This window comes from Pseudopodoces humilis, chromosome 2 (assembly GCF_049639895.1).
Source record: "Pseudopodoces humilis isolate 2021_Gansu_Grassland_sample_001 chromosome 2, ASM4963989v1, whole genome shotgun sequence".
Taxonomy (NCBI): Eukaryota; Metazoa; Chordata; class Aves; order Passeriformes; family Paridae; genus Pseudopodoces; species Pseudopodoces humilis.
In genome coordinates this window covers 88,893,448-88,906,801 of record NC_142201.1, presented here as the reverse complement: position 1 = coordinate 88,906,801, position 13,354 = coordinate 88,893,448, and the positions used below count along the sequence as shown (strand labels likewise).

General features: G+C 37.2%; 1 protein-coding gene across 1 annotated transcript in view; it reads right to left on the bottom strand.

Moving 5' to 3' along the window:
* The window catches only part of SPAG17 (sperm associated antigen 17), an 83,577-nt gene extending 74,809 nt beyond the window's left edge, over positions 1–8,768 (bottom strand). Inside the window, exons 1-3 of the mRNA XM_088051306.1 lie at positions 8,718–8,768; positions 6,803–6,943; positions 5,907–5,966 (exon numbers count right to left, since the gene is read on the bottom strand). Of these exons, the coding sequence (XP_087907432.1) occupies positions 5,907–5,966; positions 6,803–6,943; positions 8,718–8,768 (252 nt within the window). The remainder of the gene's footprint in view (positions 1–5,906; positions 5,967–6,802; positions 6,944–8,717) is intronic.
* Positions 8,769–13,354: the final 4,586 nt, after the last annotated feature.

Below are 13,354 nucleotides of genomic sequence, written 5' to 3'. Positions count from 1 at the left end.
AAAAACAACAACAGTAACAATAAACCCAAAGAAAAAGAACCCAAATCATGTATGACATAAATAATTTTAAAACAATAAGATTCTATTTCTAACCAATTACCTTTTAGTCCCTTAAACGAGCTGTACAAAACACGAGCTAATTAAGATTTAAACGCAAGCACTCAACTGAACTGGGTTTTAATGGCAAAACTATGCATATTATGCTTGGCAATAGAAGGACCTTGTTTGGGAATCTCTTTGGTTTGTTTATTGAAACTGCACAACTAGTTGATATCTCAGTATGCCTGGTGATAAGGGTTGGCTGTTATATATCTTGACAGCGAGCCTGGAGCTTCTCCTGCTTTTATCCATCCAGAGGTTTGAGGTTTCTGAGCTGACACTGCTGCCTTGTTAGCAAGGAGGTAAAATAAAGTGAGGTTTTGTATGAAAACAATCTGCCATGCAGATCTGGAACAGGAGAATCTAACAGGTCCTGTGTTCACCCAGGGATGATAAAAAGTAGAATGATTCTGAAAATTCTGAATAGTCATGATTTTGTACTATCTTCTGTTTAAATATTTACTGTTCCAGCATGTGATTTGAAATGTAATGTTTGCTTGCTCATCACATGTGAATATCAGAGATAATTCACGTAAACCAGCTGGGATTACAAGATCCTGGAAAGTGTAATTTAAAATAGTAAAAAATGAGTATTTCAGATTCAATGAAGAAAGGAAAAAAATAAAGACACAACAGATGCCAGCAGAGATAAGGATGAGTTTATTTTTTAACTGTATCAGAGAAAAAAAGAATCAGTAACATGGCATTGGTCTGGTATTAAATTGAAACAATAGAAGAGTCAATATAGATGCAGGAAAAGTTTGGCTAATCAGTGATTATTCTGCTTTATATTCAGAAAAAACCCCAGAGATTCGAGATGATGAGATGGTTATTTCATTAAAAGCAATTATTTAAAACTGCATCAACAGAAAATTGCAAAAAGGCAGCTTTTAAAGCCAGAAATACCAAAAATCAGTAGACCTGGACAATGTAATAAAAGTATTAAAACCAGGTAGCTGAAGAACTCTTTGGACTACAAGTATTGACTTTAACCATCTCTTGGAGAACAAGGGCAGTTTTACAGCAAATAAGAGAAAATATCACATCAACACTTAAAAAAGGGAAATTTGAATCATTTATATACTGGCAATATAATGCTGATCATTGAAGAACAACAAAGGAGATGTTATTTCTTTAATGTCCTAAAAGAGGATTTAAAAGACAATAAATAAAAGGACGGTAAAATAATTATAAATTCTATTTTGTTCTTTTTTTAAAAAAAATTAGGCCTTTTCACAAAAATAGTAGCTTTCTATGGCAAGGCTGCAATTCAATTTGAAACAGAAAATATGATAGTATGAAAATCAGAATTCCCTAATCTCTGTAGTCTTGGATAGGAAGGAAAGAAAAAGAGGAGAAAAAGGACATCATTGTGTTGGCATCATTTAAACTTAAGCAGGGTGTAGGTTTTAAAAAAAAATTAAAAAAAAATTATTTGCTAGGAACTTTCAACTGCACCAAACATGTCCACTGCATCTGAGGTCCAAAGCCTAGGGAATCCATTTACCTTTTCCTTTCTAATATGAATGCCTTCACCAATAACCTCCTTCTTCTCCCTCCTATAAGTTATGGAATATATATATATATAATTATGCAGATATACACACACACACACACACACACACACACACACATATATATATGTATATATATATATGTATATATATATATATAATTCTGCTATGCCCAGGATTTTTTCTACTTGTATTGACCTATTACTGTCCTTATGGAAGGAATACTGGAATGCACTGCACACTGTTCATGCTTTCTTCCATCCTGAAAATGCAGGAGATGCCAGCAGAATTAGGTATCAACCTGGTGATTAACAGCTGAGAAAAACTTATTTACAACTGATTTATGCTGCTCCAGGATCATGGAATTCCAGGATGAGAATGGGACACAATTTGGATTTCGCATCTGATCTGATAATGTTTTTCAGCTTGGCAACTATAGCAGGAACTTTGCTGGGAGAAACAATAGTTAATATATTAATTCTTGTCTGGCTGTGGAATAAAGATTAATATTTTTAATTACACCTTTTTGGTTCCACAGGATGACTTGTCCCAGAGATGAGTCAAAGCAGCATGGAAGGACACTTCTATTACAAGATTTTAGTTTTGCTGGCTTCTCAAGGACAAGGACATATTTTGAAGGCAACATTCTGGAATCCACAACCAAACGAAACTGGTTTCATCTCTGCCAGTTGTGCCTTTTTCATCTTCCCATGAACCTTTTTCGCATCTCAGCTTATCTGACAGAACCACAAAACTCTTCCACATCTCTCTCCCTCTGATCCCTCTCTCACTCATGGCCATAACTTATTCAACTGTTCATTTCTAGCAACACTATCCATCTTCTTCCAGTCAACTCATGTGAAGGGGCCACATGAGGCTTCATCTGCTTCCATAATCACCATGGTACTACCTTGCAGCTCCAGCTTGTTTACGTATTAGTATGGGACATGATTCCTTCTCAGAATTTCCCAGGTAACATAAAGGCAAATTTCTGTTCCCTGTCCCAGTAAGTCAAACAAAACTTCAAAATAATTCTTACAAGAAAAAGAAAAAAAAAATAAGATCCTTTAATCCACACAGCTCCTGAACTCAATCTCACCAGAAATTTCAAGGGGGAAATGGGGGAAATAAAAAAAAAAAAAAATCAGCCTCATGAAGAATTCTGGTGTGGAAAATATAGGCTTGAATAGATTTTCAAAATTCAAACTTTGGAAACACTTGTAAGTACTTAAAGAGCACAGTAACCTGTCTCAAACACTGTTAAGGTCACAGAAGGATTTTGCCATGAGATTAACACAGAAAGGAGAGACAGGATGGCGCTAACTCCAGGCCTGGTGGAGGCAAGATCTGGCTAGCATATCCTGGGTAACATATCTGGACAAAAATTCCCACTGTGGCAAATTGTGTAAGGAAGCAACAGCTCATAGGCATATCACCAGTCAGACAAAGATCACCCCGAGGTCTGGGAGAGATGCCACCTGCAGCCACCAGTGACCACCTAAATATTCCTCTGCAAACCTGAAACTTGGACTGTAGACAACACAAGATAAAGGTGGTACTATTGTCCAGGTGCTATCTCAGACCTAGGGGGAGGTTAACAAAGCCTAGGGAAAAGAATGTATCGATGATAATGGACAATCCGTGAGCCACAAAGAAAGCCAACTCAGCAACTGTGCTGAAATCAGCTCTGACAGAATTAAAGGTAATTCTGGCAAGGGAAGGCTGTGATCCCAGAAACCCATCAACTCAAAAGAAGAAAAAGACTGAGCATGCAGAATAACCAGCATTAGAGGTGAGGTAATCATTTAACCAATAGCATAAGAGGACAGTGTAGCCAAGAAGCATTAATTCCTGTGTTTGCTAAAATGTAGAGATAATGAAAAGTTTTGAATGACCTTGGGACGCCCACTACCAAAAAGCCCAGAGTGGAGAAGGACTAATAGGATGCTGCTGGATCCAGGGGTAGTGTTATTTTCCACCTGAACTCTCTCTCTCCCCCTCTCTCTTCTAATTCATCGTTAAATAAAATCTGTACCATTGACTTCGGTATATGGTCTTGTTTGCACCTTAATTTGGGCAGAGGCATCTCTTAATAATCAGATCTTAACAACATTATCATATTTAGTAGTGGCAAAATATCTTATTACACACGCTGTTATTAACCTTAATAGAAATGACCCAACAAACAGGTGTGTAAACATCAAGAAATACACAACTTGTTGATAAAATACATATGTTTTTAGTTGTAGGTCTTGTTAGAAAAATTGTACATGATAAATTATGAAATCTGTTGATATATTACAGGAAGCATAATATTTTCTCTTTCATATATAAGGGAAAAAATTAATTCTGTAGGATCTTTGTGAGAGAATCAGCCTATCATCATTCAATTAAGTGCTAGAATTAGTACAAAATTACCAAGCAGGACTCCTAGCCCCATCAAGTCATATAAGAGTCAGAAAAGTTTTAGACACCTAATTCTCCTGGATTTGGAAATTTTTTAGCTACACATTTATAAACCCTGCCCAGAGCCTCTTCACTTTGTACAGTAAGAGCGATATGAGATACAAAACAATAAAATGATAGAAGGCCTGAAGGGGAATAACTTAGAGCAGACAGAGCAAGCTTACAGCTTGCAATGTATCATGAGCCATTTGTTAAAGGCTCTTTACCTCTAGCCACTGCAAACTTTTGGCTTCACTGAAATTTATTAAAACCCCTGCATTTCAGTGGATGCAAAGTATAAGACCAATGGCATGGGTAACAATATTACTACTAATACCAATAATAACCACATTACTATGCACATCATTAGTCCCAAATTCACACACATGTACCTGTCATATGGTCAAAGACCATTAAATGTCAGGAATCTCACAGTACCTCTAAAAATGAATATGGAAACTTGTGGAAAAGGCAGCATGTTGAATCCTGCCACAGAGAACTGTATGTGGCAATGATAGAAATGCTCCTCTCAGAAGAGCTTTTTGTAACCCTGTGTTCTGTGCTAATCTTGTATGTGTTTATCTTTACTAGTGGAAGCAGTGCAAGCAGTGAAAGCTTTGAGTGCTCAAACTGCACATGGAATACATGTGAATGTTCCGGAACAAACTCTGCCCAGAGAGGTGGGATCTTAATGCTGTGGCAACATGATCGATCTTTTAATTTGCTACAGCCTGAACGGAAACTGAGTCCAAGCAAAAGGTCAGAACAGGCATTTTATATTCTGTGTTAAAGGAGGGGAGTAAAAAAACATCTTTGAGGAGTAAAGTAAGTAGCTAATGAGACACAGCACTGACAGCTGGAATTTAATAAGTGTCCACTTCACAAGGAAAATTGCTCAAGATAATTAAATACAGGTATCATTCAAAACTTCTGCTTAGAGCTAGACTTCAAAATCCTTCTGTGAAGCAGGACTGAAGAAGTTTTACATACCAAGTAACATAAGGGTGAATTTGCCTGGGAGGCTAGTCCTAAATTAAGAGGGTTAATTGCATAAAATTCACAGTCCTGTCAGTGGTAAATAATTCCAAAGGGACTTGTTCAGGTAGTAGCTTGGCATTACTGAAAAACAGACCACAGCTAAAAAGTACTGTTATAAAGTCCACCAAAACCTGAGACACATAAAAAGTTTATTAGACATTGCAGAAATAAAATGCAAAGTCTTTTTAGAGGGGTCCAAAATTCTTTACGCTTCAGGTCTATAAGGACTGTAAAACTCTACCTGAGAAAATTTTAAACAATCTTCTAATTAATTGCAGGATTTTATTGCCTCTCACAAGCTGTAAGTAAAACATTAACAGGGTAGGAGGAAGTACTCTTTGTACTAAGCATGATTCCAAACCCTGCTGACATAGCTCACTAGATGAATCAGGTTACATCAAACTGAGATTATAATGGGTACTAGCACACAGAATAGTGTTTCATATAGGGGATTGCATCCCCATAAATGAAGGTATAAGTTTCTAAATTATTGGGAGCATCTGCGACAGAAGAGCCTGACAGGTTTTCTGTAATTTGAGACATCAACATTAAAACATGACTACGTAACATATCCTTCAATAATGAAACTCGTATCCCTGAAAACATGTTTTGATCATCACTTAATCAGCAATCCTACAGAATATTGCTGGTATCACAAAAACAGAGCAGTTTAAGTGTCTAGATGGTTAAATGTTTTTACCAGCTATATCCAACAAATTTGCATTTACTTAAGAATGTGTAACCAAACCACACAGCCCTACACACTTCAGTGTAAAAGAGCACTGACTCTGCAATAATGTTTTAACTTACCTCATAGTACATAGGTGCATCCTTAGCCTTTTTTCCCTTTTGACGCCCAGATTCTGCGATCTGCAAGTATATAAAGCATTCTACTGTGAGAAGATTTTATGTTTACCCAAAGTACTTTACTCATTCCCTTTTGCAAACACTACACTCACACTCCAAAACAGCAAGAAATCATCTTATGGCAGCCCTGTACCTTAGGGAGGGTGTTTTTTATCAGCACCTTGAAGAAAAGTCTGTAACAAAGCTTCATTTACAGGGAGCAGAGAAGCTTTTATTGTAAGCTTTTATTTTTCCATTTTTAACTCCAATGAGTTAGAGCAATGAAGCTGCTAAAAGTATAGAGAGTAAGTCCTATAAGGAGTGGATGAGGGAGCTGGGGCTGTTTAGTCTGGAGAAATCCATTTCTCAGAAGACACCTTATCAGTCTCTACAGTTCCCTGAAAGGAGGCTGTAGTAAGGTGGGGATCAGTCTCATCTCCCAGGCAAAAAGTGACAGGATGAGAGGAAATGGCCTCAAGTTGTTCCAGGACAGGTTCATGCTGGACATCAGGAAGGATTTTTTCAAAGAAAGGGTTGTCAAGCATTAGGATGGGCTGACCAAGGAGGTGGCAGAGTCACCATCACCACTTCCATCCCTGGAAGTGTTCAAGAAATGACTGAATGTGGTACTCAGTGCTGTGGTTTAGTTGATAAGGTGGTGTTCAAAGGTTGGATTCGATGATCTTAAAGGTCTTTTCCAACCTTAATGATTCTATGAATTAGTGTAATTTTTGAAACTTCCACAGACCAGTTTATCATTACCACAGACCAGTTTATCATTACCACAGACCAAAAAAGGCAGGGTCTAGAAGTGACATCTACAGTTTGGTGCATTATTAAAAATTACTGTCTTGGAATACCTGTCTGTCAATATCTTCACGGGTTATCACACTGAAGAGCTTTCGCAGTGGCACCTGCACAGCAAGAGCCAGGGCCTGGGTGTGGATTTCATCCTCAATCTTGGTCCCAACAATGAAAGTGATGCTAGGCTTCCAGTCATCCTACATTTCAAAATAACATATTTAAAATATTAAAACTCATGCCAACAAAAGTTCTTCTCTGCAGTTTCAAAGAGTAATCTTGTAGAGATGGCTTTAAGTCACTCTAAGACATATCAAACATCACTGTATTAATCACACTGAAATTGCATGCAACTCGAAAAAGCCCCTACTACTTTGTCCCAATTATTTCTGCCATCAGGTGGCAGCATTATGCTATGAAAAACACAAAAGCCTAACAGCCTTAAACCTTTTTGCAGGCAAATGATGCATTAGCATTTCACAAAGATGTACTAACTTTTAAATGGCATTTGCAGATTTGACAGTTCAGCAAACAAGCAAAAGAAATAAGTGAATTTTAATATGTATTATTGTGATTATTCAATGTAGAAAAAAATTTACAATTTTCAGCTCCCTCGTCTTTGAATTAGATAATGCCCAGGTACTATTTTCTTTACATTGTAGCATTATTTTTATGATGTTTTATGAAGGTAAATTTATGCCTTCTATAGAAGGCAAACTATGGCTCTTGCATGGTTTCACTAAATATTCTGAATCAAGAAAAATTACTTACCAATGGCAAGTTTTACACTACAGTATTGGTAAGTTAAAAACACTAGTAGTTTTCAAACATTTGCAGTAGCATATGCATTACTGTAATGTAGAAAAATGTTTTCAGAGCTAAAAACATTCAGAACAAGAAAAGACTGGAACACATTATTTAGTGATGTACATCTACAAAAGCTGAAAAATCATGTAATTTAAGCAACTTTCACTGGTTCTTCTCTTTCACATTTCTACTGGGAATTCCTTCCACAGAGTGAGTCGCTATCTCCAGCACATCTGTATCTCACTCTAGAGTATTCTTTATCAGCATTAGTGGTGGCTGAAGTAGGACTATTTGTAATGGTTGTGATGCACAGGAATCACCCAATTTATTTTTTTTTCAATGCATATCTGCATATGCAAATGGCAAGGTTACCAATGCAGCTGCATAAAGGTAAATATGGAAAGGGATTCAGTCAGATCAAGGCAGTCCCAGGACAGTCACATTAATCAGGACCAGGCTAAGCAGAGTCACAGTCCAGTGTGCATCATAGCAAGGAAAGATTTTAAGAGATCTAAGACAGGGTGGTAACTTTAGGATATTGAATATTTTCATATATTTATACTACATACAAAGTCCTTGTGGAATAGAACAAAACCTGAGGTGAGTTATGGTAAAGTGAGGAAAAGGAGAATTCTAAGAAAAATATTTAGATAGTAAGAGAAGCATCTTCTTCCAATTTTACAGTACCCTTCTTCATTTGCTCCTTTTCTTAGCTGGTAAAAAACCTACCTAAATGTCTACAGTTTGAGTAACTGATGGCTTGGGATGGGAGAAAGCCACAGTTGAATTAAGCCTCAAAACGGTGCATGCTTGCATGGTGGGAAACAGTTTGTCAAACACTTAAGGTAACAAAGGATAACATCACATAAGTATGCCCCATTTTTCTAACCACAGAATATACAGAAAAACAAAAAGGATGTAAAGGTCAACTGGGTCATTAAATGAAATTGCAAGTAGCTACAGATCAGATAACTAATCCAAAAGGGTGCCTACAGCTCCACACATCATGAACTTCGTTGATGGTTTATTGCTGCACAAAATAAATCTCAAGCTTTTAAAATTATGAAATGCTAGAGAGACCAAGCATATCACTGATGCTCTAGGAGTGTGCAAACATGGTGGAATTTATGAGTGTCCATCTGCACTGACGCAGCAGACACTGCTCACCAGAGAAGTGGCAGTAGTAGTGGGGACTGCACCAAGTACACTGAATTGCATTTTGCTCTTTTAAGTCTTTCTGTCTAAAGCTGCAAGACAGCTACTGGTGCACAGCACTGTGAAAGAGCTCTAGGTATTCCAGTATTGCAGCTAACCTGGAATCAAGCTATCACTGTATACCTGCCAAGAGCTGACAGTAAAACTTCAGCATTCTTTGAACAGGAAGTATTTAGATGCCAATGCTTGTGTGGAAATGCATAACTAGGCTCTCAGAACTGAGATTGAAATGCTCTCATGTGGCAGTATCCTGGTGTTCCCAGTGCTGATCACCAGATACAGGATTTTTACAATAACCTGTGTCATGAGCTAATGGAGCAACTGTTATCACCGCCCACTTAAGTGAGGATGACAGAGAGGAAAACAAGGTCCAGTAAGTCTCACAGAGATGCTGACAGCTCAAGAGCAGCTAGCATTAGGAATGTCAGGTTCTACTCAGGATCATACGGTAAGCATGGTCCAGCAGCAATACAGAGCTTACTCCCACAACTTCCTACAGTTCTTCAGATATATAAAAAAATATCTATGAGAGAGTTCTAAAACCCTGCCTTACGCCTTCTTCAGTTCCTCCTCAGAACATGCTGATAGCTTGCTGCCCACAAATTAAAGCTGCTTAGCACTTATTAATATTACTGCAACAATGCCTGTGGAACCTGTCTTCCTTATCGTCCTCTCTTGATTTTTCCACCCACCCTGGTCACAACTGTTCCTAGTTAATTTCTCCTTCCTTTTCCACTCTTTGTTCCTCATCTCAGTTACACCACTTGTCTTAATGCTTCCCCCACCTGTGATTTGCTCCCCAGCTCTCGTGCTCTGTCTCCTTGTTTAGCAACTCTCCACTTTCATTATCTGATCCCACTTCAGGCTTTCTCCACCTTTAGATTCCTTCTCCAAATTCTTATCCTTTAGCCAATATAATAATTCCCAGGAATTTCCAGAGCAATGAACCCTCCTGCACAGAAGTACTGTAAGTCTTTCTAAGAGAAGAGAAATTTCCTTGTTACCTCTGTGGTGCCCACCTTCTCAGCAGCCTGTGACAAAGCACCAAAGCAAAACATCAGGGTAGGTCCTGCTTGTGCAAAATGAGTATAAAAAAAAAATAGGACTTATGCAAACAAAATTATGCAACTACAGATTTTTTTAATTCAAGAAGAAATTATCATCAGTGGGCCACATCTTCTCGCTGCTCTCTGCTTCAAAGAAACAAGGCGAAAAAGCTACTCCACAGAACAGCTACGAGAATATTTATACTATAGGCAAACCATTGGCTAATACATTAAAATAAAATACATGGAATGAGCCTCTACAAGATAACTGAACTTGTAGTGAAAATTACAACCTTACTTAATTCTACAGAAGTATATGCAGCTCAATACAAGGTCTTTTGCACAAAAATTTAGAAATTATTAGAGACGGCCTATTCTCCCTAGTGCTAAATGAAGAAAATAAACTGCTTTTCTAAGAAAAGTGCAATACCTGGAAATAGGAGCTGGAAGCAGTTAGTAAATATCCGAAGTAGCTACACACATCTTCCCAGTAAATAATGATCTAGACTTCTTGGAGTCATTAATAGCATGTCATCTATTTCTAGACTGATCGGTTTTGAAGCCTTTAAGGATCATTTTTCCGAAGAGCTGCACATTGAGAACACGAATTGAAGTCAATAGTCAATGTGCAGCATAAATACACAGTTTAAGGTGTTTAATTGATTAGACTATTTTCTGAGGTTAAAAATCTAGTATTTTTGCAATCCTGCCTTTATATTATCGATCCTGTAACAGTATCCCTAATGTTCAAGGCACTGAAAGGATAGAGAAGAAACAGACCCTGCTTCTACAGCTCACCACCTAAAATCACAACGTAAAAATGTGAAGGAAAAGTAGTAAAATGTATATGGTTACTTTAAAAATATTTTCTCCCTCAATATACAACTGCTCCTCTACTTAGTTTTATTCTTTCAAATGTTATTGTAGCATCAAGGCTTGAGAAAGGATCTGAGAAAGGATAGATTAGTGACCCTAAGGCTACCTCAAATGACGTTCCCAGCTTAATGAACAGGATAGAAAAAACCATAAAAATAACTACTGGAAAACCATGCAAACAGTCTAGGGAGATTGCCATTGAGAATTTAACATGAGCTCTACAAACTGCACAAAGACTAAAATGCAGGGAGCAGATATCCCACAGAATCAACAATGTGAATTTAGAAAAGAAATTGAAGCTGGAAATGTGGCATTGGCAACTGAACACTATTTAAGCAATCTGAAACAAACTCCAATTAGGGGCAGGCTAGATTGCTCTCACTGGAAAACATTCAGTGACAACCATTGTTACAAATGACACTGTCCAGTTTTAAAACTCCTGGCCATGTCAAGAGTTGAAATGCACCAAAGCCTCTCAGTTTTAGAAATAACCATCTGTGTGGGAAACTTCTATGCCCCTCAGTTGGAGAGGCTCCAAATCTGCAAGATCAACCTAATCCCGGAAGCTCCATGTAAGAAGCAAATGGTTGTCCAGAATCCTTGCTTTCACAAAACACAGAAGGTGCCTCATCTTCTCATGATTTTGCTCTCAACGCTCCACTGCGTTCCTCTGTAATGTGATTTTTTCCAACTGTTATAAACCAGTACGCATAGCCTGTAGATCTTCATCACAACAGTATTGGAATAGCATAGGTATGTTAAGAAAATACCTAACTTTAATCTACATTGAAGAAGAAAGCAGATTTTTTTCTTCCTTTTTATACTTATCTTGTTTTCTCTGCTTCATTTCCTAGACACAAAAGGGCAGCTGTTTTAGGGAAGACAGCTGAAGAAGTCAGGTATATTGTTTATTTTTTCAGTACCAGTTTCTAGTTTCTCCTTGGTCAAGAAAAGCTTCAAGCAGCCATCTTACCCTCCTCCCATTTCCAGACAGTCTGGGTATCTGTCATCTTATTTTTGTGGTACTTAATGTTGTGGAGTTAACTGGGTTTTTTTTTTTTTGTTTCTTTGTTTGTTTGGTCAGGCTGTGTGTTTGTTTTGTTTGACTGTCTGTTTTTTTTCCCTTAGGACAACAACCAGTAAGTTAATTTCATTACAGCAGTATTTCGAATTTACCTGTAAGAGCTGAGAAGGAACTTTTGAAAACTCAAAACATGTGAGCATCAAACATATTAGTGGTTTATGAACAATTAGCATAATTAGCACTCTTCATTTCCGAGACTGACAGAGCTTGTAAACCACCAGTAAATACAACTGGCATTACTGGGAAAGGTTGTTTATCAGGAGTTTTGTAGCCCCAAGGTAGGACATCACTGCTTGGAAATCTGCAGATTCACTTGCACTACCTGCTGATTGACACACCCACATTTACTAATGACTTTTGCCCTTAAGAGCTTGAGGTTTTACTGTCAACATGAGCAGGTGAGAGAATATCAAAGCTCAACAGAATGTTAATTTTTCTCTGAAGAGGAAGTAGTATGAATAGCAATCAAAAGTGGAGCTACCCTATTCAGAACATTTTTAGAGGTTTCACAAGATTTAAGATCAATTTTCAGGCCCTAAAATGCCAATGCAATGAGAGAAATCATACAGATGGAAAGTCAGCACAGAACATGGCTTCCAGCTGCTATGCTTAGTTATACCAGTTAATAAGAACAAATAATAAATGACAGTTATTTTAATTAAGGGCTGTATTTGCCCAGAATTCACCTTTTGCTTAGCAAATATCGCCCTTTACCTACTTCACACATGCAAAGTGAATCTACTTAAGAATCATAATTTATATTTTGCAATTTAATTCTGTAGTGAACCAAATCAAAGCAGATTATAAATATCTGAAGGCAAATACAGTTTGCAACTCCATGTTCTTCTGCATAGCACATTACAAACAAGAAAGACATACATAAAATATAATGTGAGGCTCTGGAAAATCCATATTTCCTCTGTATGTGTTTTTAAGCTGTATGTTTGCCAGTTTTCACAGTGCATTTAATAAAAGCAATTATTTGGTTAGTAAATACCATTTAAATCATATTTTCGTTAGTATACCCATTCATAAAAATCTTAACAGCACTGGTAAAATGCTTTTCATAGATTGAACTAATAAAATAGTGAAAGTCGTAAACACATTAAAATGTGAAATTTCACCACTCGGTCTATCTGGTACAATTTAAAGCCAGTTCTAGTAAATTCCCTTTGCCTCCAATAAAGGGAAAAATATTTTTCAAATTGATACAAGTAAAAGATTTAAAAATTCTTTACATATGAATTATGAGGAGAGACATTTATTTACTTGATAGAGTTCCTGTCATCTCCTAAATCATTTCAGATTCGTATCGTATTTCATACACAATACTGAGGATGAGTAAGAAGTAAGTTTTGTGCTCTATGTCTGGTGATATCTAAAATTCAAGCTGTTCAACACCCTCTTTTACAAGCTGCTTTCAGTTCCTGAGCTTTATATATCTGAGTTTAAACTTTGTATGTTATATTATTACTGGGGTAGGGTGGCTGGGGAGAGGGAAGTGTGGTTGGACTATTTGCAGAATGAGATTTGATTTTTAAAAATCATGTTTATCCTTTAATAAAAACCCCTGTATGATTAAG